General features: G+C 37.6%; 1 protein-coding gene across 2 annotated transcripts in view; it reads left to right on the top strand.

Annotated features, from left to right (window-relative positions):
• HAPLN1 (hyaluronan and proteoglycan link protein 1) overlaps positions 1 to 26,199 on the top strand; it is a 72,695-nt gene that overhangs the window by 15,892 nt on the left and 30,604 nt on the right. The window contains exon 2 of one of the 2 annotated variants that reach the window (XM_042942898.1): positions 21,691 to 21,819. In XM_042942898.1, coding sequence (XP_042798832.1) covers positions 21,717 to 21,819 — 103 coding nt within the window. In that variant the 5' untranslated portion in view covers positions 21,691 to 21,716. Of the gene's footprint in view, positions 1 to 21,674; positions 21,820 to 26,199 lie in introns of those variants that run through there. The other variant, XM_042942905.1, reaches the window with a different exon arrangement.

Genomic DNA, 26,199 nt, shown 5'->3' with positions numbered 1-26,199 from the left:
TGAGGGCTGCCCGGGTGGCTCAGCAGGTTAAGTATCCAACTCTTGATTTTGCCTCAGGTCTTGATATTACAGTTTGTGAGATCGAACCCCACATTGGGCTCTGCACTGATGTGGAACCTGCCTGGGATTCTCTCTCCCTCTCTCTCTGCTTCTCTCTCTCTCTCTCTCTCTCTCTCTCTCTTAAAGTAAATAAATAAGCATAAAAAAAATGAGATGCCACTTCACACCCACTAGGATGGCTATAATTAAAAAGACAGACAATAATTTGTTTAATTAAAACCTATCCTGGTAAGGACGTAGAGAAATTGGAACCTTCATGCATTGTTTGTAGGAATGTAAAATAGTGAAGTGCAATCCCATTACTAGTCCACACAAAAACTTGTACATGGATGTTCATAGCAGCATTGTTCATCAGAGGCAAAAAGTGAAAATGTAAGCCTAATAGCCATCAACTTCTAAATGGATAAGCAAAATGTGATATATTCATGCAAAGAATTATTAAAAAGAATGAAGTACTTATATATGCTACAGATTGAAAACATGATGCCAAATGAAAGAAGCCAGTCATAAAAAAAAAAAACACATAGTGTATCATTCCATTTATATGAAATGTCCAGAATATGATAAATTGAAACAGACAGAAAGTGGATTTGTGGTTGTCAGAGAATGGAGAGTGACTATCACAGGTATAAGGTTTCTTTTAGGAGTAATGAAGTGTTCCAGAATTAGATAATGGTAATGGTTGCACAATTTTGTGAATATGTATCTTTAACTTACTAATCTCACTTTGTAGAATTGAGCCTAAGAAAATAAATTTAGATTGCTAAAATTTACCTATAGCTATGTGATGACAATGTTTTATTAGAAAAACAATAAAAACATACTTAAATATACAAAATGCATGATTGTTTAAAATATTTTTGGCATGTATATTTTATACACACATAAACATCCATATCCATGTAAAAGAAGATTTGATGAAATGGAAAGATGCCGATCATATATTCAATTTTAAAAATCAGTTTTAAAGACACTGTATAATTTGGTTTTATTTCGGTGAAAATAAAAATAGCACTTGTTATTGGCTAAAATGTTCAGATATGTATGCAATAAATATCTTGCTATTATAAAAATAAGGCTGCAATAAACATAGTGGTACATATATCATTTTGAATTTGTATTTTTGTTTTCTTTGGGTAAATATCCACCGGTGGAATTACTGGATCGTACGGTGGTTCTATTTTTAGTTTTTCAAGGAGACTCCATATTGTTTCCCACAGTGGATGCATCAATTTACATTCCCACCAAAAGTGCACAAGAGTTCCCTTTTCTCTACATCTTCACCAAAACTTATTTCTGGTCTTTTTGATACTAGCCATTCTGACTATTTTGAAGTGATAGCTTATTGTTGTTTTGGTTTGCATTTCCTTGATGATTAGTGATGTTGAACATCTGTATGTCCTCTTTGGAAAAATGTCTATTCAGATCATCTGCCTATGTTTAATCAGATTATTTGTTGTTTTATGGTGTTGCATTGTAGAAGTTCTTTATATATTTTGGCTACTAACCCTTATCAGAGATATCATTTGCAAATATCTTCTCCCATTCAGTAGGTTACCTTTCATTTTGTTGATAGTTCCTTTTGCTGTGCAAAAGCTTTTATTTTTGATGTAGTCCCAATAGTTTATTTTTGCTAGTGTTTTCCTTGACTGAGGAGACATATCCATAAATATGTTACGAAGGGGAATGTCCAAGAGATTATTGTCTATATTTTCTTTTAGGAGATTTAGGTTTTCGGGTCTCAGATTTAGGTCTTTAATTCATTTTGAGTTTATATTTGTGTATGCTATAAGAAAGTGATCCAGTTTCTTTCTTTTCTTTTTTTGCATGTAGCTGTCCAGTTTTCCAAACACCCTTTATTAAAAAAGACTGTCGTCTCCCCATTATATATTCTTGCTTCATTTGCATAGCTTAATTAACCACAGAAGTTTGGGTTTATTTCTTGCATCTCTATCCTGTTCCACTGATCCATGTATCCACCTGTCTTTTTGCAATTGATTTCTAACATAATTCTACTATGGTCAGAGAGTATATTGTGCATGACTTGGATCCTTCTACATTTATAAGAATTATTTTATGGCCCAGAATGTAGTATCTTGTAGAATCCTGGTAGATGCCTGGTATACACATGAAAGGAATGTATATTCTACTGTTATTGAATAGAATGTTGTAAAAATATAAATGAGATCAGGCTGATTTATAGTGTCCAAGTCTTCTTTGTGTTTACTGTTTTTTTGACTAGTTATTCTATAAATTACTGATAAAGAGATATTCTCTCCTTACAGTTGTATCAGGTTAAAACCTTCATGTATTTTGAAACTCTGTTATTAGGGGCTTCCTTTTTTTTTTAAGATTCTAATGTTTTACTAATGATTTTATCAACTTATCATTATGAAATTATCCTCTTCTCCTTGCTGATATTTTTTGGTTCTGAAATCTACTTTCTGATTTTAATATAGTCTCCCCATCTTTTTTTTTTATTAGTATTAGCATGTTATATACTTCTCCATCCTCTTACTTTTAATATATTTTTGTCTTTTTCATTTAAAGTGACTATCTTTTAGGAAATATACAGTTAAGTCTTTCTTTTCAACTAAACCTGACAATCTCTGAATTTTAATTGTTTTATTTGGATCACTTTCATTTAACATAAATATTGATATTGTTGGTTTTGAATCTATCATCTTGGTAATTTTTCTACTCGCTTCTTCTATTCTTCATTCCCTGCCCCCCTCCTTTTTCTTTTTTGGATTAATTTAACATTAAAAATTTTTCAGGGCATCTGGCTGGCTCAGTCAGTAGAGCATGACTCTTGATCTCAGAGTTGTGAATTCCAACCCCACATTGGGTGTATAGATTGCTTAAGTTCTTTCTTTGAGCCACTCTCTCCTCCCCACACCCCTTCCCTCTCTTCCCCTATCCTCACACCTCTCCTCTCGTCTCCTCTCTTCTTCTCTTTTCTCTCCTCTCCAACATTCTGCCCTGCGATGTCTGACTTCATTGGATTTCCAGAACTCTGGGCTCTATCCCCTCAACTCAAGTTTTCCAGTGGCATCGATGTAGACTCCATCATCCTGCACTGTAGCATGGAAACTTTCTTTTGGCAATAACCTTGGACAATCACACACAAAGCACATTTTGAGTGCTGTTTTTTTCTATATTTTGTCCATTTTCCTTTTAGTTATTTTAGACAAGAGGTTATAGATCCTGCCCCTCTTACTCCATCTTTATCAGAAGCAGAAGTTCTACATGGTTTTATTTTCATCTTTTGCTTTTCTTTATTTTTGTAGTTTTTCTAAAGTAATACACATATGCATAAATAGAAACGTATGATAATAAAAATATATGACTTATTTTAATAAAGTAGACAGGACAGTACTAAAGGATTTACTTAATTATTAATCATACTAACATGCTTGAATATCTAACAAATAGTTACATAAATGGTTTTCAAATTATATCAGGTACTTTTCCCTGAGTGGAGAAAAGGCAAACAAATATCATAATTTGAGAGAGGAAAATGGGGCAAAATCTTTAAAAAATGGACTTGTGGCTCTTGTCACAATATCAAACTCATATTAATAACCCTAAAATGCTACAATTGTACTGATGAAAATACCATTAACTTGGCTCTAAATAGAAGTTGCCCAACATTTTTCTTATTCTAGGTTCCAATGTGTTCCCTCAATATTTTTTCATAAACCTTTTAGTCCCCATTTGCAGATGTTTCTCTCATGACCAAATAGTTAATGAGAATTCCAAGGCCTAAATGCTCTACTTTGAATTACATCTTTCACTTTTCCCAAACTCAGATTCATCACACTACTAAAAACCTGTTTCTACATCTGTGACTTTGGCTTTTATGATCTCCTTGGGTGGCTCGTTTATTACTGGCATTTCTAAACCTCAAATTATGAAGGAATTTTTCTGAAAAAAAAAAGTATCAGAGATTCTTAACTATGAATGTCTTGGGCTTTTAAGGGCAAAAAGAAAAGACCACGGTATTTTCAAAATGACTGTCCTTTGCATTATATCCAAGTAGATATGACCAAGGACTAGTGCCAGGAATGTGTTCCATGCAGTCTTTCTTCTCAAGTAAGCTGAAGATTGCTTCCTCAATTAGTTCAAACTTCTGGGTGGTCTCTTAACAAATAGTTCTTTGAAGAAAATAGTGAACAAATAAAACTGCAAATGTAAAATAATATTAGTTATTTAACTTTGAAACTAAGGAAGGATGACTTTTAATGTTTTGTGTTTATTAATATAGAATTTCCTATCTCCGACTTTTAAGAGGGAAAACTATGTAAATCCAGTGGAAGAAAAAAAGTTTGAAGATGCATATATATTTGGACTTAGAATTAACTGAGTGTAATTGTGTGTGTGTGTGTGTGTGTGTGTGTGTGTGTGTGTGTGTAAACTACTTGGTTTTATTATTTTTATGTGGAAATAGATGCCTACATGCATACTACATTCTATATTAAAATCAGCATACAATAAATTTAGAATATCTAAGGATATTTGGCAAATAAATAACTTCCTCCATTTCTGAGAAAAATTGTCCATTACTTGGCCTTAGTTTGCATATTTGATTCTACTTTCAAGTCTGAAGTCACCCCATGTGTTCTACAGATACCATCCACCCTCTGTCCCCCCGATTACAGCCTGCCCTATGCAAAACACTAAAGTAGTTCAAGTAGGTTTTTGTCAGCACTTCATTCTTCCAAAGTCTCCTTTTTCCTTTTTACACTTCTTGGCTGGTCAGTGAAAAAAAAAATTGTATTTCCGTTTTGAGGACGTTTATTGCCCACAAAATAACCATTTGGGCAGCTGTTCCCTCCAGAGAAACATAAGACAGGCTGACAATATTAGTAATCGTCACTACTCAAATACCCATAACTGTGGTTTTCATTACTACACTGGCTTTGTCTACCTAACAGTTTGACAATGAAAAGAGTCACCATTTAGGCTCAGAATATTCAGTTAGAGACTTGGCTAAATCCAGTGACTCCAAACCCTCCCCACCATCCACCCCAAACAGAAAAGATGGCCAAATTAATTTTGTCATGAAAAAAGAAAATCTTATATAAATGGGGGCCTAATAATTAGAATGATTGGTTAATGGACTGAGAAAACTCCAATAAAGTAGACTTTATCTGTACCTGTTGTAGAATTTGCAAGTCCTCCAGGCAAGCTCATATTAAATGGCATTTTTTTCTGTACCAACACAATGTCTGTACTAAGAATTGTACATAAGCGTGAATAAGTTCCCCCATGGTGCTGATAGGCTTCATCTTCTATTGGCCAAATGGGCACCAGTGAGCAAATGAATATTGTCTGGTCTTCAGCTTAGTTTTCTTAGTTTAAGGCTTTATTCGTAGAATTATTAGTAGCTATTTCTCATTGTACATAAGCAGAAAGTGATAGAAGTTTTCTGCCTCTGTCCACTATTGCCCTGAATGCATCATCTTACAGCGTTATTGTCTCCTCAGTCTATACTAATGTCTCCCATTTAAATAACATTTCCTCAAATATCCATTTTCCAAAGTAAAAAAAAAAAAAAAAAAAAAAAAAAAAAAAAAAGATTCAAACCTGCCCGCATTTGGCAAATACTATCCCAGGAAATTATCCACAATCGTGGGCGCCCACAAAAGAGGTCAACAACCATTTGCTTTTCATGTGCATTTAATTATTGGAGAGAATTTGATTTGCCAATTATGGTAGTATTTTAAAGCAACTTCATTTTACAATTAAGAATGAAGACTTCTTAAAGTGGGGACTATGCCAGTGATTTCATGCCAGATCCATTGTGGATATTGAAAAGTTTAACTGGTGAAGAGAACCAAATAAAGAATGGCAGGAACTATTCTGCTATATAGAGATAAACATAGCCTGTGCCTCAGAAAAGGCAGCCAAGGTGGATGGTGTGATTCAGTGGTCATTGGGATGACTTCCTGAGCAAAATATTTCTCCCACTGCCCAAAATGTTCACTATGGAAGATAAAAATCAAAGGCATTGTTCAAGAAGCAAGAGACCAACAGAAGACTAAAGGCAAAGGAAATACTGGATTTAAGGGTAGAGAGGGTCAGAAAATAGCTATCACTTGGGTCAGGGATGGCAGGTCTGAGGAGAGAGCCTTGAAATGTAAATCCATGAATAGGTAAAATGTCTCAGACATCAGGGTATTCTAGAAAGAGGAAGAAGAAAGAAAAGAAACAAAGGAAGGAATTGAGGGATATGAGAACACATTTTCTTCATCCCATTTGGCTTATTTTGTGACTAGAAATTCTTGTCTATCCAGTATTTGTTTCTTAATGAAACCAAGGGGGTAAAAACAGCCTTTTGATGTGTCAGTTGAAGAGCAGTAACGGGGAATATTCTTATAAATGCACTTCCATAATTTAGACATTGTAACACCAAAGAACAAAAATACAAAGTTAATCAATTCTCCTGATACTTTCTTTTTTTTTTTTTCATTATCCATATTAAAGAGTAGGATGTCCTAAATATTAAAATTGACAGATAACTTACACAATAGTCTGAAGACATTCTTCCAGCCTGCATGCTGGAGATTCAAGGGCTGATAATACAATAAGGGCAATGGAGTTACATTCTAGTTGGGGAAACTGAGCATCTAATCACATTAGTGTCACATCCAATGCAATCCAATGGGATTTCAAGAGGTCATTGCTGGTTTGGATTCCATAATGGTAAGACATTTGGGGCTATGGATTGCATTTTATATGCTTACTTCTAAAACATTGTTGAATAAATGCTTTGAATACTATGCCAGGGAGTAGATATTTATTCTGTCATTCTGCAGGAGACTAAACAGAAATTTATGCTTTTGCTGAACAGGGTATTTTGCAAAGATGTGCCTACAGTATCACTAAAAATGCAAATTTTGGGCAAGGGTTCCTTAAATGAGGGGCAAGCCCTTCCTCTCAATGGGAGAAACAGCAGATGTATCCTTAGGCCATTCACTACATACTGAGAGAATATTTGCTAATTGTGCAGTTTTTAAAAAATTGATTTTGACTGGACTAGATCATTGAGGTTAATGATTCAGTGAGATCATTGACTTTCCCTCTTTTCCTCTGTGTGTGTGTATGTGGGTGTGGGTGTGTTTTGCTTTTTAATAACTAGTTGCCCTTGTTATACCTGTTATGTTGAAGTCCTTTCAGTATTTTCAAGTACATTTCCTCTTTTGCATATATTTTAAAATACCTGTCACATTAACTATCTTAACTTACAAACAGCCAACTTAACCTATTAGCTTTTTTTTCTCTAATGGAATTTTTACAGAATGAAATTCTCCCCTTGAAAATCAGGAATGAAAAAACAAAAACAACAACACACCCTCCCAGATGTGGAGAAAATAAACCTTATCCTGCTTTGAACTTCCTGAAATTTAATTGACCTTCTTTTGTTTTGTGTCACTTTGCACCCCACCTGTTTTACTCTCCTCTCCCACCCTTTGGCTTGGCAGTGTAGATTCAAGGTCTTTCCTGAGTTCACATGCTGAGTCTCTGAAATGGCTGGGATGGCATGAGGCGTGGGGCCTGTGCCTGTGTTGACACTGGATTTGCTGCACTACATTTTTAGTCAGCATCAGCAGAATGAAGAGGTGACATGGTTGCTTCGGAATTCATTGCTAGAAATTACCACCTGAAGTCCAACCACACTGAGCCTTTTTATTTCTTTGCTGCTCTTGCTATTACCAACTCAGATGAGAATTAAAGTACGTGGCTTTCACTATCTTTGCCTCTCATATAAGCCAAGGGAAGGTTCTAGAAGCTGTGCAGGAAGAGACCAGCAGAGTTCAGAACCCCTCACTAAGGTGATTATATTGGACAGACTGGTCTTGTTCCCTATGCTACCTTTTCACCACTCATAACCGCTGCTTCTTTGTTTTCCTGGTCATGTCTTTCCCTTTTTAACACAGAGGTCAGATAATCATGCAAGGAGTTGGCCAGAGGGCATGATTCTTAAGTAAATTTAAATGAGCAGGTAGGAGAAAATGAGATAGAAAATTTGGCCTCAAGTCCTGTTCTTTCCTTTCCTGTTCTTCCCCCTATTTGACTGCATTTTACATCCCTAATTTTTGTCTGACTCTGCCTTCACTGGAGGTACAACTTCAGACAATCTCCAAAGTACCAGTGTGAAGAAATAAAATGGGAAATACTGACGAAATATTGGCTCACTCACACTAAGCTTTCAGAGGCTTATGCTATGTTTATTTTCCACCAGTGTGAGAATACTCTATCAAGAAGATGGCTGAGGGATTGGTGACAGAGGTAGAGGAGGTGGGCAGTTAGCAACGAGAGCCTGTGTAAATGCTTCAGTAACTTTTATGCTCTATGTTCTTCCACAAACGGACTACAAAAACTTGTGTGGACATACTTGAGAAAAGGCATGGGAAGACGTAGGCCCTGGGTCAAAAGTGGTCTTTTAGGTTAGATTATGTGCTTCAAATGAGCAGCAAACATGCAAGATATGCCCATGGCAGGTTGAGATTGAGGTAAGCGAGAAAGGATCGTAGCAATCCACACAAGCAATGGAGTAACTGAGTTACTCCGGTAACTAGTTAACTCTGGATCACCCTTACATCAGCTGTAAGTACTGAATAATTCATTCATTATTATTCATGTACACTCAGAGGAAACTCACACGATGCTAGGAGTATCTTTATAAAATATCATAAAGTTCTGAAATCCAGTTTTTGTCCTCAGTGGGGCTTAAACTTCTGTAACATTAACATGGAATCACTTTGAGGTGGTTCATTAATCATTTGAAAATTTTATGATTGTTTCATTTGTATAAAATGTGATGATTGTTTCAACAGGTTAGTTGTGTGTATGTGTGCGTGTGTGTTATGTCTCATACCAAGAAGGCTAAAACATATGGTTGTGTAGGTTGTGTACTGTACAACACTGGGGGTTGCCCTCCATTCTGCAGTGCACAGTGCAACACCAATGCCCCTGAACTCCCAGTGGGTCCCAGGGGATATCATGGTAGATAGTTTCTACCCTTCTGGAGCTTTCATTCCAGTAGTTACACACCCATGCAATGGCGTATATTCTGCTCTTGAATCCCACACAATATTCAGAGAACTACTTTCAAGTATGTGGCTTGACACTCTTTTGATATAACCCAGTATGAAAATGTATAAAATTTTTGGTGTGCTCTGTGACTACACTGATGTTGAACATACAGTAACATCTGTGTGAATCTGGCATTTCGGAACAGTAAGTGAAACCCAGTACTAAAAGTTAGCCTAATAGGCTTTGAAATGTTTACATCATACTTTTGTAAAACACTAGAAATCTTTGGAAAGTGTGTTACGGATGCATCTTCCTTAGTCAATAGAACACGACACGTGTAAGAAAATCCCTGTTTGTGATGTGCTCTAGCAGTTATATGTTTAGGGTATTAATTTGAGGTATGTAAAGATAAACTAAGCCACTTGCAGTGGTGGTGAAGATTTGGTTAGAAAACCGGCTGGCATCAAGAAAAATGCAAATTAGTGTGCCGTGCAAGGCCTTCTTGCCCGTGCCCTGGATGCCTGTCCAACCACGCTCCAGCTTATCCACATCGCTATTCTGATTATCCTACTCTGCAGTCACGCGGGGCCTCGTGCAACCGTTCAGCGCCCCAAGGCCTCTCCCAGCTCATTTCCTTTGTGCGTGCTATTCTGACAGACAGCAACATCCTCTGCCCCCTTCTCTATCTCCTTGTCTTGCAGATCCAGCTGTGCCATCATCCTCTTTGCGAAACCACCCCTGTCCCCTCCCAGGCTGGCTTAGGTGCCTGCCAAGGCTGCTGCGTCCTACAACTCTAGAGGGTGCCCATCCCATTGCATTCTGGGGAGCCCTTCCTCTTTCTCCAACAGCATCCCGAGTCGTCTCTATGCACTTAGCATTCTGCTCCGTGCTACTTCTTTGCAGCCTCCCTGAAGGGTGACTTTGGGATCTGAAGCCTTATTTCTACTTGCCTGGCATAAAGTGGTGCTTAGTGGATAATTACGTGAATTGTGGCTTCGTATGGCACAATACATAATTTAGGGGCCCTTAAGCTATGTAAAGCTGGGTTTTCCCTCTCTGGATCTGCTCAGATTGTTGACTTAGCCTATCTGGTGGGTTTTTCTTGGTTGTGATTTCTGTGCTTCAAGTCATTTCTCCCATTTCCAGGGGCTGTTGCTGCCGGCCGCCTTTTTCAGGTGTCCATTAGCACTAAGGAGCACTGCTCCTTCTCTTCCAGCGGCTGGGTTTTTCCTCTCCTTCTCCTCCTCCTCCCCCCTCCTCTTTCTCTTTCTCCGCTTCCCCTTCTTCTCTCTCTCATCTCCCCAGTTCCCCATTCCCCTCTTGCTTCTCTTCTCTTCTGTTCTCTTCTCTTCTCCTGTTCTTTTCGTAGGCTTCTCATTGATAGGGGCTTTGGCACTTTAAACGACTGCTTACAAAAGCACACTTTTCTAGAACCCAATCTCTGAATCAGCCATGGACATTTTATTGCCCATGACATTTGTAGCTTTAGTGGTCCTCTCGGTATTTGCTCTGTAGCATGCACTACAAATTATTTTCAGGTGTGCAGTTATTACCAACATCTGAGCACAGTGACTGAGAGCTGTGTATGTGAGGTGTGTATGTGCTATTTTTGGACAGCAGTTTCTTTTTTGAAGAGTTGTGCAAATGTTACCATTTCTCTTGCTTTCTAGGTACTGTGTATTCTCAGGATCACATTTCATCACCTAGGTATAAATACATCTGCATACCTGCTAAAGTTAACAAGGTAAAAGAGATTACTCATAGGTCCTTAGTACACAAATAATTCTCAACTGTCATTTGCTCAACATTGATGAGAATTTGGGACTTTTATGTTTGTGGAATGAATGCTGCTTTCTATGAAAATTATGGAAGAGTAAAAAACATAGTTTTTATAGTTGTTCCTTTCCTCTGAACTTTGGCAAAACCCACCCAGGAACAAAGGCACCTCTCCTAGGCTCTCACTTGCAGGGACTTGAGACCCTCTATTAACATTTACAAAGCCACGGTCACATTTGAAATGGAAAAGACCCTGAGAAACTTAGCATTGGTAACTCTAGTGGTGGGAATTTGGAGCCAGGTTGAAAGGAAGAGTCTGTGGAAGGGGTGGGGGTGGTAATTTTATGGTGTTCAAGGACACTGAAAACCTTTGAGATTCAAGTGTACATGTTTTCCTTACTTCTTGCGAGAATACAACTCACTTTTATGTTTTATACTCATAGATGATTATTTGGTTCTAAGTCAAAGGCAAGCCTAATACATACTACAAAAGTTTTAACTGATATTGTTATTTATAAAAGAAAGTTATAAATTATGTAGATATCTTTACAGTCTAGAGTAGTCAGTTCTAAGTGACTAAGTCAGTGCTTCAGTGCCTATAAAGAAGATTATTTAAATGATTTTAGCTGCTTTCAGAATGAACAAATTCCTCAGCTAAAGAAGATGTAAATGAGGATAATTTTGTTTTAAAAGCTTAAAAAATACTTTCAAAGATTACTATAACTTAAAAACCTATCAAGGTGAATTCTTGGGCTGTATCTTGCATCATAAAATCAATTTGGAAACTTAATTTAATGAGCTTAACTGTCGATATTTGCCAAGTTAATTCAAGAATATCGTATTCTCCCTTTTTGTGCAGTGTAGACACAGCCTTTTGGGCTGGAACAAGCTTTGTTACTCATAAGCCAATGAACTGAATTCTGATGAGAATTGTGCTTTGACGTAGGATGTGAACCAATACTAAACCTGCCTCAGGGTCTTGGAAGAGACCTTAAAAGTGGCAGCCAAAAGAGGTGGGGACTGCACCAAGCAAGAAGGAGACAGAAGTTTCTGCTGCAAACGATCATTAATGGATTTTTTTGTTTTTATCATGACTTAGTACAATCAGATACCTCAGTAAATCATCGATCATAAAGTTCTTCCTTGTATTTAGTAAAAAATCAGAATTGACATACATTTAAAATCTTTCTACACCTTCTCAGAGTCTGATCACCGTAAAAAATATATGTGAGTTGCCTCATTCTTGTTGTTTGTCAACTATTTTAGAATTAGATGTGGGATGCCGTGGTGAGTTAAGAGTTGGGTTTTGCATTGTGTAGAAAACTTGTGACTGTTACATCTGTGATGCCACCAAAGCTGTCTTGTAGATGATGTGCAGTTGTATTTTTAGATCCAGTGTTAATATAATGTTTAACTGAGAGATGTTGAAATTTTTGAGCTTTTAAAGAAATGCTAAGATTTTAAATGAAACGGAGTCCTAAAATATTGTTTTGCTAGCTCAATTAGACATAGTTTCAAAGATAGTTTAATTGAAAGTGATGTTATGATGAGTTTTTTACCCATATAAACTCTGCTTCTAAATATTTTATTTAAAAATTTTTCTTTCAAATTCTAAGGCCTGTGGACGTTTGCATCCAATTACTAGTATTCATATGAGCTAGATTCTAAACTCGTTTTTATGTAACCTACACTTAAAAGCAGTTCTAGCATTTCTCAATTTTATTCATATTTGCACATTAAAATATTAAAAAGGGAGTTACTTTCCATGGTTTTAAAATGATGTAAATGGGTAATAAAAAATGGAAGTGGTTTTATTTTATTTGCTATTGTCTGTTTTTGGATTTGTTATTTGTTAGGACAAAATGAGGTAGCAATCTAAATTCTTAATCTTATATATATATTGATTCTTTTATAATGTTTAATAGTGTTTATATGTCTACATTGTTGGTTAAAGGCTCGTTTCAATCTCTTTTAAATGCTGTGTTTAATTAAGTTCTATTTGAATTGCCGTTCACTAGGGAATATGTCTACCTTTGTAGAGTTCTTAATTTAGTGCCAAATTCCTAGTTCCATGTTCAAAAATCATTTACTGTTACTGATAATGACAATAAGTCATTTGATTTTACACATTAAGAAAAAAATATTTTTGAAGTCTAATTTTCTATTACTCAACGTAAGTTGTTGATGCTACTGAGATTTTTGATCATGGAATCAAAGAGGAATGAATTATAAAATGAAGTCTTTCTTGCACAAGTGTGCCTAGCAAGAATACTCTTTAGAGCATGCTTATTCACTCTACAGAGAAAGCTTTTTTTTTCCCCCCCCAGAACGATGCTAACATAGGTACATGCTTTATTGTTTGGTTTTTGAAGAAATTACTCTAGGCTAGAAATGAAGAAAATTTTAGTGAAATTTTTATTTTCGTCAAAATTTAGCATGTGGACTTACTATTTCTGTAATATAATCATTACTATAATGTCAATATAATGCAGCATTTAGCCTAGTAAAGAATAAAGAAACTATAAGATGGCCTGAGAAGTGGCAGCAACATTAATTTATATTCTAACAAATTGAATTATCTTTTAAGAATTCTTCATGATGTGATTTGATTTTTGACCATTTTCTTTATGTGTAATGATAGGAAATGAATATTTTCCTCTGTATTCCATGAAGGATGCACTTTTAAGAACAAGCAATATAATATTCATATCAAATATACTCTGATTTTTAATGTTCTATGGTAAAATTATGGTTTTCAGGGCAGCAAAAGTAGGATCCATTCGCCAAAGATAAATAGAAGGGAAGATAAGAGATTTTCTTTTAGCATCGCCATCATCAAAATGTATTTTTGTTAATATGTTAACAATGTACTTATTGACTTCCTCTACTAAGAACTGTCTGGTTAAGAAACAAACTATTAATTATAGAAGACATGTTCCTGCCTGAACCTGAAAACTTAGAAACCTCATGTAAAGGAAAGCTTTTGAGTAGACAGTGAGAACACCTGCAGATAGTATGTAGCCAGAGCTGGCAAAAATACACTAAAGCTACTGTGCAATTTCTTCTACACTCTAGGGCTTTGAAACCATAAGTCTTCTTGTCCACCTATTTTTCTCCAACAAACTGTGAATTATATGCTAACAGTAGAACCAGAATATTGGAATATATTGACGGCATGTCTGTGATTTCCTTTGAATGACCAGAAAGGAGGGTCTTACTGACTATCCATATAAATGTGCAGAGAAACACATTTTTAAGTATGTAATTTCAGAATGAATAGGTGTGTCTGTGTCCACATGCCATCCCACCCATATGATGTGGCTACACATGCAAAAGTCACTAAGAACATACGATCACGAGAAAGTCATCTTTTACTATAGTTACAATGTACATTCTTTCCTTCCTGTCACGTGAGTGAACTTTGACAACTACCTGTCCTGTGGTATTAACCCACTTGGAGAGATTCTTGGGTGAAGAGGACACACTACAACATTGGAGAGCCATAGTTTACTCTGCTTACTCTTTTCATAGAAGAAAAATGAGTCAAATAAGATGTAAAATAAATATAAAATACTATATTATATCTATAAATCCATCTCCAACCTCAATATGAGCTGGGATAGATAACACAATTCCAAAGGAAGGTATTGCATGCCAATAAACTTTGAATGACATGTTTGCAACTTTTAAGTATTACTTTCAGTTTAGGGTTTTACATAGTTTATGACCTAGACATATCAGAATCCTGCTACATGTGCTTCATTCATTTATTCATCCAGCAATGCCAGACTGTTACTCAGAAACAAGTTCTTAAACTTATTAATTTGTGTATGCACTGCTTCCTCCACACCCCCTAGATATTCAACAAAAGCATCCCTTCACTTAATCAAAGTGCATTTGCTTTGTTTGTCCCAAACTCCATCAATATTCTCTCAGAGAGAGCTGGCAAAGAATAACCAGCCAAAAGCAGTAAGTGAATTGAATTGGCTATTTAAACAAGTATTATTGATATCATCCCTTTAAAAATCCATGAATTTGTTTGCTGAGGAGGACAGTCCTAAAATGCAATATAAGTAGATTGGAGGAGGGCCTGATCTCTCCAGTAGGAAAAAAATTACATAAAAACAATAATAAAAATGTGCATAGAGCATTGACATTTGTCATCAGCTGTTCCAATTGATGGATAAAAAACTTGACCCCTTCAAAGCATGACTTCTCTCAGGGTCACATAACTAGATAGTGGCAAAGCAAGGAATGAAACTAAATTCTGCCTTCCCTTTTTTACCCTTCTACCCTATCTCCCCATCTGCCTAGAAGAGCTCCAATTTACACGCTACTGTTTTTCCATGTAATTATAGTTTTCCTGTACATTCTATGCCCTGGTTTGTATGATAAATCAGATGATTGTGTCAAATATTGAATAATATGATAAATATAATAAAATATAGGAAGAAGAGAAGAGTGGAGAGGTAGGGTAAGATTTATATTCAATGAATAGAGAAATAGAAGTAGAGAGGAAAAACAAGAAGAGATAAAACAATGATGGAAAATGTAGAGAAAAATTGGAAATAAAGTAGGTGATTTCAAACTACAGAGGAAGAAAAAGAAGTAACTAATACATTTTAAGACGCAAGTTATTCTGAGAGTCATGAGGATCCTAGGAAGCAACAGACCGACCACCACCAGATTAGAAAGTGACCATGGCTGGCCGTCTAATTCAGGGCATCATAAATGCTCTTTAGCTTCTCCAACAGCTTGTGCTTTCATATAACAATGCAAGATGACAGGCGAAAATGCCACATTCACTTGAAGTTTATATAGACTCACTCCCTGAGGGGAGTTGTATCATTGAACAAAGATTTCTTTTTTTTTTTTTCAATTATGGCTTTTCTCTTGAGCAATGGGTATATTCCAAGCAGTTCTGCATTCTACTACCCCCATGTGTGCAATGAATCTCAGGGCTTAGGTAAAAATCCAAGTGTCCCTCTGCACACTGAACAAATCGAACGCATCATTAGGGTCAATTCATTAGCCATCATCTGGGTCAAAGGTCTGACTACTGGATTGCACCTATGTGTAGAGTCAAAACAGAAAACAAGGGCGCCTGGGTGGCTCAGTCGGTTAGGCATCTGACTTCGGCTCAGGTCATGATCTCATGGTTTTGTGAGTTTGAGCCCTGTGTCAGGCTCTGTGCTGACAGCTCAGAGCCTGGGGCCTGTCTCACTCTCTCTCTCTCTCTCTCTCTCTCTCTACCCCTCTCCCACTCATACTCTGTGTCTCTCTGTCTGTCAAAAATAAATAAACATTAAAAAAAATTTTAAAAAGCAGAAAACAAGGCCAACCAACAACAGTAAAACAACAGAGAAACTGACATAAGGTTATTTAAAAAAAAAAAATTGCTCAACACACAAAAAATAAACAATTTGAGAAGTCTACAACTCTTAATTCCATGAAATAAAGGCCATTCTAATAGCAAAAGGGTAAAAGAAAAAAAAAGGTTACTTCAAAAAAGAACTAATTTTTTAATGGATTAACGTTACCTAATGAAAAATTACACTTTTGGAGTCCCTTCTCTTTTGTTTTTCTTTCTTTCTTTTTTTTTTTTTCATTGCCCAAGTTTTACCACTGACCAAGTTTGAAGAAACACTGATCATAAACCCTCTTCTGCCTGTAACTAGATCAGACTTAAAAGATACCAAAGAGGAAAAGATTCCATCTATTTCGAAGTAATTCTGTCAAAGGAGATTCTTAGTCAATCTTTAGCAACCTTTGTATTGATTCTTGTAATTTCTAAACTAAGTTTCAAGTACTAACCTGAAACCTGGTTTACTTCATTAAGTTCTCAGTGGAGAAGAAGTAACTTTTACCATTCTTCATATAATAATAAGTGTAACTCTTTACACAGTATTAAGCTCTCCTCAGTCTCAGCTGCTTTAGTCCTCATAGCTATTTCTCCCAGATTCAATTTTCCATTCATTCTTCCTCTTGGCACAGGGAGGTTCTGGGTGCTGGGTGTGCAGTGAGAAAAGCATTCATACTGTGCACTCAAACATGTCTTGTGCAAACAGGGCTGTGATTAAGTGCTACTCCTATAACCCAGTGAGAAAGGGATGAAAGACAGCATTCCAACCTGTGTGAACTGTAAGAGATCTGGGAGACCTGACTGGGAGAGTTGAAGGTCTTTCTCAAGGCACAAAGGACAGACGCCGTGAGTGGTGCTGGAGAGTGCAAGCCAGAGCTGGGGGGGGGGGGGGGGGGGTTGGGTCAGACTGCCCAGATCCCCAGTTTCTCGTTTTATGTGCTTGGGACTCCACCACTCCGACTCTGGTTCTGTAACTGTAAAATGTGTATAATAACACAATTCTTCAATTGCATTGTTTTGAGAAGTAATAATTAAATGGGTTCAGGAAATGTGTGGCATAGGCCTCTAGGCACAGAAAACAGCACCCACGCCTTCCATTGAGTTTTATTAACCTACTACCTCATACAGTAATTTTATTTTTTGTTATTTTCTTAAACTGAAGTAGAGTTGACACACAGTGTTACATTAGCTTCAGGTGTACCAGAGTGATTTGACAAGCCTATATGTTACCTTGTGTCACAGTGTAGCCACCATCGTAACACAAATTTTAGCAGTGTTTAAGAAATAGCAATTGGCGGGGCGCCTGGGTGGCTCAGTTGGTTGGGCATCCGACTTCGGCTCAGGTCATGATCTCACGCTCCGTGAGTTCAAGCCCTGCGTCAGGCTCTCTGCTGACAGCTCAGAGCCTGGAGCCTGCTTCAGATTCTGTGTCTCCCTCTCTCTCTGACCCTCCCCCGTTCATGCTCTGTCTCTCTCTGTCTCAAAAATAAAAAAATTAAAAAAAGAAATAGCAATTGGCCACTTCGCTATTAGACTACTGGTATTGGTATATCTATACTTGTATCAAACTACTAGACTTCTATGTTGACCACACTATCTTACTTCCGAATAGCGGTTTAATTATCACCAAAGCAGCACTGGAAAATTACAGCCCTATCCTATGTCTTTGACGAAGAACACAGGCATTTCTGTTTGAACACATCTTGAAGATGGCTGCAGCATCAGGCAGCCAGGCTTGGTCGGCTATAAAAAGAGACGTCAATGGTGTGCACTGCAGGTGAACTGAGTGCTAATTCAAGGTTGGTAAATAGGTGGTGGTATAAAGGTTCCCTAGATTTCCTAAATTTTACTCATATCAAAAACTGAAACTTTTTACCTAACACGCCTGGATATTCAGAGAAAATGTTGTTACAAAATGCAAATAAGCAGGATTCAATTCATTCCCTCACATGACTGCCTGCTACCTCCGAGGCATCCTTCTCCACTGAGCACCAGCACGCAGGCCTCTGGCACAGCCCTTGTGCTCTAGGACCGCACCCTAGGACCTCACGTCGCAGTGCAGTTGGCTTCGACACCTGAACACTGTGGCCCTAAAGTTTGTTCTAGGGGAGCTTAGCATGTCATAGTCCCACGCTATCCTGCCTGGAGTGCGTTAACGCCAGTGAGGGTGCTTGAAAGTGTGCACCGACCCACACTTCTATTTGAATCACAAATCACTGATGATGTGCCATATCCTTGTTAAAATGAAGATGGTGTGTGTGTCAGTGTGTGTGTGTGTGTGTGTGTGTGTGTGTGTGTGTGTGTGTATGTGTGTGTGTATGTACACACGTGAGCACCAAGGCAGTGTTTGTGGCCCTAGGTTGGTATCACAAGTGAGGCAGGGCACAGTCATATTACAAAAACTGCCATCTGACTTCTCATCTATAAGCTGTGAAAAAAAAGTTTATATTCACATATAACACAGATTAAGGTTTTAAGAGCTTGGTAGGTTCAAGTTAAAGAGGCTAAATAAAAAAGGCAATAAAACAAATAACAAGTTTCACTTTCAGAGCAACAAGCGTAGCTCAGGGTAGGGGTTGCTTTTGCTTGAAAGCAAATACAACTTACTAGATGTGTGACCTTCAGCAAGGTAACTGTCCGTGTCAGGAAAAATGGAAATTTTGGTCTCACAGTCTCAAGGCATTGTAGGTACCGTGCTTAGCATAGCACTTGGCAAATAGTAGACATTCAAGTAAAAGGAACTGCTGTTGTTATTATTATTATTGTTATTATTATTTATACCCCTCACCCCACCTGGGATGTTTGCATTTTAAAATTGAGCTGTTGGACAATGAATATGTTAATTCAATGGAAAGAACCTCCAGTGATACAATTTCTAATTCTCTGGTATGGAATTAAAGGAGATGCACAAATTTGTGTGGAATATGCTTTAAGAAGAAGTGAATAGAAATGAGGATGACTGTAGGTCTAGGATGCACAACTGTAAGAGTGTGCATGTGTATGTGTGTGTGTGTGTGTGTGTGTGTATAAATTCTGCTGTAAATGACCACGCAAATGTGGAAATTAACATAGCAAATTCTCTGCTTCTGCTCATCTGATCCCTCAGAATTTTTCTGCTCTTTAAGTGATGAAATTATACATGCTTTCCTCCCACTCCCTCTTCAACATTTTCCTCTCCTTTAAAAAAAAAAAAACTTTTTAAATGTTTGTTTATTTTTGAAGGAGAGAGACAGAGTGTGAGTGAGGGGGAGGGGCAGAGAGAGAGGGAGACACAGTATGTGAAGCAGGCTCCAGGCTCTGAGCTGTCAGCACGGAGCCTAACGCGGGGCTTGAACTCTCGAACCTTGAGATCATGACCTGAACCAAAGTTGATGCTTAACCACCTGAGCCACCCAGGTGGCCCCACATTTCCCTCTCCTTTGATTCCTGTAGCAGGCAGAGAGCCCATGATACCTCTTGTGTTGGTTTCCCCACTGTCTTATGCTTGAGTATGGAATTGTCCCCATTATATTCCAAATTCGAAAAGATCACTTTTATTATGTGTATTCACCCAAAGTACAGTGTGGGCTGAAAAGAGGTAATATTTATTAATAATATTCCTATGGACAAAAGTCAGTATCTTCAAAAACGTAATCATTTCTGGGGCATCTGGGTGGCTCAGTTGGTTAAGTGTCCGACTTTGGCTCAGGTCATGATCTCACAGTTAATGGGTTCGTGCCCCACATCGGGCTCTGTGCCGACAGCTCAGAGCCTGGAGCCTGCTTCAGATTCAGTCTCCCTCTGTCTCTACCCCTGCCCCACGCATGCTCTGTGTGTGTCTCGCTCTCTCAAAAATTAATATTTTTAAAATTAAAAAAAACAACAACAAGCATTTCCAAAAAACCCTCAGAGACACAGTCAAGTGAACTTCAGAAAATAAGATGAGCAAATCAAATAACATTTTAAAAGTGATACCCTCAGTGTCCTGGAAAAGTAAGTTTCTTCATTTGCTCATCCACTGTCTTCTTTCTGTGTCATAAGGAAGAGAAAGAAAAGGGTTCAAGCTAACATGAAAGACTGAAGCCACAGGCACCACAGCAATGCCCAGTGTTAGGAGAACGCAGAGGGATTTCTGTCCCAGGAGAGACGGGGACGCCTGTGTCTCGTGTGTCTTCAGGCTCTGGAGTCAAGGCAGGCCTGCAAGGACCTCCAGGAACAGACTCAGCGCTCTGTAATGAGTATTCCAGGGAATCAGGCTTTCCTGGAAGAAACAAATTAGTGTGAGAAGCCAGTGCTGTGCAATTTCAGTTTTAAAAATAGCCAAGTGTTGTTAAGGCTGCGATGTGCATGGGAAAAAAAAGGAAGCCCTTGTTAATATTTGCCTCGGCTTTCACATGGAAACAGAGGAGCTACACTCAAATTCTTCCCTGGCAGCTATTGCCAAGGTCATAAGGTTTGTATCACTTGGAGTCACTTTTTGGCCCTTCCAATGACAACGTTTGGGGGCATTGTGTCCCCTTTGATCAAATTGGTCTCGCAGTAAAGAACAGCCAAGTGAGGGCTCTGCCTCTTTCACTTAGGACCAGGGCTGTGCTTAGCTGTCGTCTCAGCCCTTCATTTGCATAATTGCCCTGGGAGGCTGGCAGGGACGCTCCCTGCAGCCGTGCCTCTGCTGACTGCAGAGACCCCACCTGGCACTCTAAGTTGGTGCGTCAGCATTTTAGGGAGGAATGAATGAAAAATCAATCAGGATGACTGCAGTGGTACCATGCACAACTCTAACCTAGTTTGTCCATAATCTTCAACTCTTGACCATCGACCCAAGCAGTGTTTAAGATGGTAAGTGAATCTGTAATAAATGTGCTGCTTTTACTTAATCAGGGATTTTTGTTTGTTTCTCCTTCTTCTTCTTCTTCTTCTTCTTCTTCTTCTTCTTCTTCTTCTTTAGAACAAGCAAATCCAACTTGCTTAGGAATCCACATGTAAAATGAATGACGATGTCAAGTTTCATGCAAATATTTTTCATTCGCTCCGGTTTAAGATTCAGTTTCTAATTAGACCCGGTGATACTCACGTGCAGGGCAGCTATGTCAGATGGTGGTTTTGTTAAGTAATACTTCAAATTCAGAGATCAAAATAATTTTTTAAGTCTTTTTATATCCTTGCCATATCTTTTTGTAACTAACTGTAACTCTCTATATCAAAACAATACTGATTTACATCTCTAGATTTACAATTCTGCAAAGATAGAGTTAAACACTATTTGGACTCTGGCTGCATAAGGGAAACTGGAATTGTTCAAAGCTGCAGTCTTCAGCTCCCAAAGACAGCTACAGTAACTTTCTGAACAGATTGGGTTAAATATTTTTACAGACCCATTCTATGATGATAAGGCGGTAATAAGTTGTGCAGTGCAACACTCCAAAGGGTTCCAAATCTCACAAGCCTCTTTGTATGTGATGCTCTCACAGTGAAGAAGATTCTTTGGGTTATAAAGATGATGAAGAGTCTACTTCTCCTGGTGCTGATTTCAATCTGCTGGGCTGATCATCATTCAGACAACTATACTCTAGATCATGACAGAGTTATTCACATGCAAGGTAAGAAAACGCAGGTTCTCATATGAAAGTCAAATTAATTTCAAGTTACTTGGAGTTGGGGTGCTTGGTTGGTGTTTCTTAATTTTAGCTCTGCTGCATTGGCTTTTTTCTTTTCCTTTCTGTTAACTGGTGAACATGCTTTTCTGGTTTTTGAATGCTATTGCATTATAGTAAAGAATTGAGGACAATTAAAGCAGAATGGCTTAGGAATGTCCAACCGCAAGGGGCTGATGCAATTTGTTCAGGGCTTTTTACTACAGTTGGTGTCTTCCAAGTAGAATGAAGGGCATAAAGTTTATTTAAATGTAAGCAAAAGGAGGGAGAAATAGGAAGTAAAACTCACGATGGAAGGTCATTCTGTTCGAGTAATCATTAAGAAAAACCGTGTGAAAATGAAAGTGGGACAAGCTAAGGTTCAGGAAAGAGTAACTCACTTTACGACAATCTCCTCTGGCAAAGCTTTAGTTCCCATAGACCAATGTGTTGCCCCTGCATATTTTGCAGCTCAGCTGAATCCTAAGCTTGAGAGCTGTAGCAGGATTTAAGGCTGCAGTAGAATGCAGCTGTTTCCTCAGTCCCAGCTTCAGACGAGGGACATCCTGCACTAAGAAAGCCGACAGACTTATGCAATAAGAAAAAGATAGTTTGCAGCTTCTCTCTTTGCCCTTGTAGGCTGAATAATTAAAATAAGAATTATAGACTTTAACAGTTCAAACACACCAAGATATTCATTTTAGATGAGCTCGGTTTGAGGACCAGAGGTATTGTAAGTTTGCTAAGAGACATAAAACATTAAGTTACATCTTCAAGGTCGAAAGCGTAGCCTCCAAAAACCGCATCCACTGTTGGAAAGTATGGTTGGCGAAGGTCAAATGCTAGTCTGGCTAGAAGTATTTTCCTGTATGTATATTATGACCACACAAATCGAATTCTGAATTTGATGACGTCTAGCTATTTTAGACATCTCTCTTTCAGTTCTCTTTGCTTCCCGCAGCTTTAAGTTTTCCAATGTTGGACCATGAAAAGGAATTATATAATCATAAATTTTACTATGCAAGCTGCTGACTCAGCTGTTTCCTTGAATGTGTATAGTAGAATCCAGGCTGTCTCCCAAAGACTATACGGTGTTTACACATAGAGATTTTCTAATGAGGGATAACATCCTTTAACATCTAATCACAGAATTAAATGCAGCCAAAATAGGAATACCTAGTCATTAACAATAGCAGTTTGAAGCGCTCTATAAAATAAATTCTAGCTGTGGTTTCAAGTAATTATTAAATTCCTGTGACATTATGAACTATGTACAAACCATTTAGTCTAAAGTGCACCCAGAGTATGCAAATATTGTTTTTAAAACGTGTTAACATGTTAAAAATTACTCTGGGGAGTCTCTAAGACTCAAGTTATCTCAGCAAGGAAAACTTGGTTGGCTCCTGCCTTTCCAACCCATATATTCTGCTGAAATTTAGTGCAAAGGAATTTCTTACACAGGGATCAGAATTATCCAGATCATTTGCATACACTACCCAACTTTTTTAAGTGACCTGGTAGTCCACCTCATTTTAATTGTAAATTCCTATTCTTAGAAAGTTACTCACAGCTTTCAAGTAATAACACTCATAGGCCTATACTTTGCTTATGGAAGTTGTTACTGAAAGGTGATTTGGGACAGTATTGGGATGCTAGGTCCATAAGTCAGAATTTATTTTAAAATTGCTCTAAATATTCATCATCGTTACTTTTGTTTAATAAAAAGTTTTCTTTTTCCTTTATGATTGTACTCAGATGGAACTTTCATATTCTTCAATCCTTCAGAGAAACACTTCCAGTGGTCTGCCACAATTTCCATTGTCTTTTACAATACAAAAGTAAAGCAGACAGCAAAGTAGATAATCACTGAAGTAGGCAACCTTCATTATTTGCTGAAATACTACATTATTTTTTCACATTTGGAACTGTTATTAATCAAACTTGGCCCAGAAAGGATTCAAGGGAGCTGAAATCCTTGTGAATTTTCTATGAATTTTGCAGTCAGATGATTAAATTAGGAATCTAAATCTCAGATTCCTGAACTGGACTGAAGAGCAGTATATGCTTCTCTCAAGGATAGAAAATTGCTCAAGATTCATGTTACTGCAAAAATACTTCTTCTATCTCCCATTTTTCATTATATATCGATTTTTGTATTCTAAGTTCTCCAGGCCTAAATAACACCCAGAGGAATAATGCTCATCACCCTCAAATTCTCCTTGGCTGCAATGGTAAAGATGTTCAACACTTTAATACATCCTTGAATCTCATGCATAAGAGTTACCTAATTAATTTTCTGAAGGCTTCCTGCCAATTTTGTTTTAGAAGGTTCTTTGGAGATATAGGCACAAAAAAACTTAATCTGGGTTTTTTTTTTAAAAAAAGTCAGATTACCAGGAAAAAAAAAAAACAGCAAGGGTAGGTCCCTGTCCAAAGTGTTTCTAGTGAAAAGAATTTTCTGGTGATGAAAAGTCTCCCAGATTCCCATGGGGGGAAACACAGCTTTAAATAAAATTGCACGCATACTAATTTATTCTTTTTTTTTTTTTCTTGAATCAATTTGGTTACACAAGAAAGCAAATGTCACTTGTCCATAAAGTCTGCTAAAAATGAGCAGTCAAGATATTACATTGGCTGTCATACACTGCTCTCAATATAGGAGAGGGCCATTTTCTCAAGTACTTGTACAGAAAGAGACAGTTCTCATTAATGCCTTCTCCATAACCCTCTCAACTAATGGATTATATTCCTCATTTCATAATGTGCCTAGTCAAACAACTTCCAAATCCTTTGAAACTTGAGATCTTTGGGAAGGATTTTGTATGGAAATCCAAAATACACAGAAGTAAAATTTTTTAAATATTTGGGTCAGGCCCAAAAACTCTTTGTGTAGGCTTTCAATTACTAGTAGAAGTTCAGAGATGATGAATATGCTTTTTAAAGTACAAGTCTTAAGACAGAAGAGAAATGTTGTGGTCCTTTTCCCATTGACCAATGTGAAAAGCAAAGCAGGTACAGTTATCCTGAACATGTAACTGTTTGACCTTATCCAGGTCAGAGAGCCAGCACTTCCTGCCTCTGGTGTTCAAGAGAAGGTCTGATGGCAAGTTCAAGAGTTTTACCCATTATGCCACTTACTGGCTTTAGCACTTGGACAATTGATCTCTTCAAGTCTCAGTTATCACATCTAGGAAACTGGGCATGATCACTGATTCCAAAAAGTTTTGTGAGAATTAAATTAGGTAATACATGGAAAAGTGCTTAGTACTAAACCTGGCACACAATAAGCTCCCGCTAGATAATAGTTGTTGTCGTTGTGGTTATTACTTCCTAACCATCATGGAAAACTGGTTTTTATGGGTGGAGGGGATGGGCTAAATGGGTGATGGGGATTAAGGAAGGCACTTGTGATGAACATAAGGTGTTGTATGGAAGTGTTGAATCATTAAATTCTATACCTGAAACTAATATTGCAATGTATGATAATTAGCTGGAATTTAAATAAAAAGTTGAGGGCCGCCTGGATGGCTCACTCAGTTAAGCGCCTGACTTCAGCTCATGCCATGATCTTGCAGTTCGTTGAGTGTGAGCCCCGCATCAGGCTCTGTGCTGACAGCTCAGAGCCTGGAGCCTGCTTTGAATTCTGTGTCTCCCTGTATCTGTCCTTCCCCAGCTTGTGCTTTGTCTCTCACTGTCTCTCAAAAATAAACAAACATTTAAAATAAATAAATAAATAGTTGTGAAAAAAATAATAAAAATAATAACAGCAGCAGCAACAACAACAACAAAACCCTGACTTTTAAATAGAAAAAGGAGGGGCGCCTGGGTGGCTCAGTTGGTTGAGCATCCGACTTCGGCTTGGGTCATGATCTCACGGTTCGTGAGTTGGAGCCCCACGTCAGGCTCTGTGCTGACGGCTTGGAGCCTGGAGACAGCTTCAGATTCTGTGTCTCCCTCTCTCTTCCCCGCTCATGCTCTGTCTCTCAAAAATGAATAAACATTAAAAAAAATTTAAATAGATAGATAGATAGAGAGATAGATAGATAGATAGATAGAAAAAGGAGCACAAATACCAGTGGAAAACCAGTGGTTATCTTTTCAAATTCATTTGTTAACAGAACCATATCATTACCTTAGCTCTAAGGGAGTAAACATTTTATAAGTTGCCTCTTTGTCCTCCTTAATTTCACAATTTAAGATTTGTTCAACATTGTTAAACATCATCTTATAATTTTTACTTTCCTATGGAAACTGAAGCTTTCCAAACATAAGTAGTATTTCCCTTAACATACTTACTAGGTAAACACAGATAAACTACTTTAAATTTTTTGAAAGAATATTAAAAGG

The sequence above is a fragment of the Panthera leo genome, chromosome A1 (genome assembly GCF_018350215.1).
Source record: "Panthera leo isolate Ple1 chromosome A1, P.leo_Ple1_pat1.1, whole genome shotgun sequence".
NCBI lineage: Eukaryota > Metazoa > Chordata > Mammalia > Carnivora > Felidae > Panthera > Panthera leo.
This window is presented reverse-complemented; position numbering and strand designations above follow the sequence as displayed.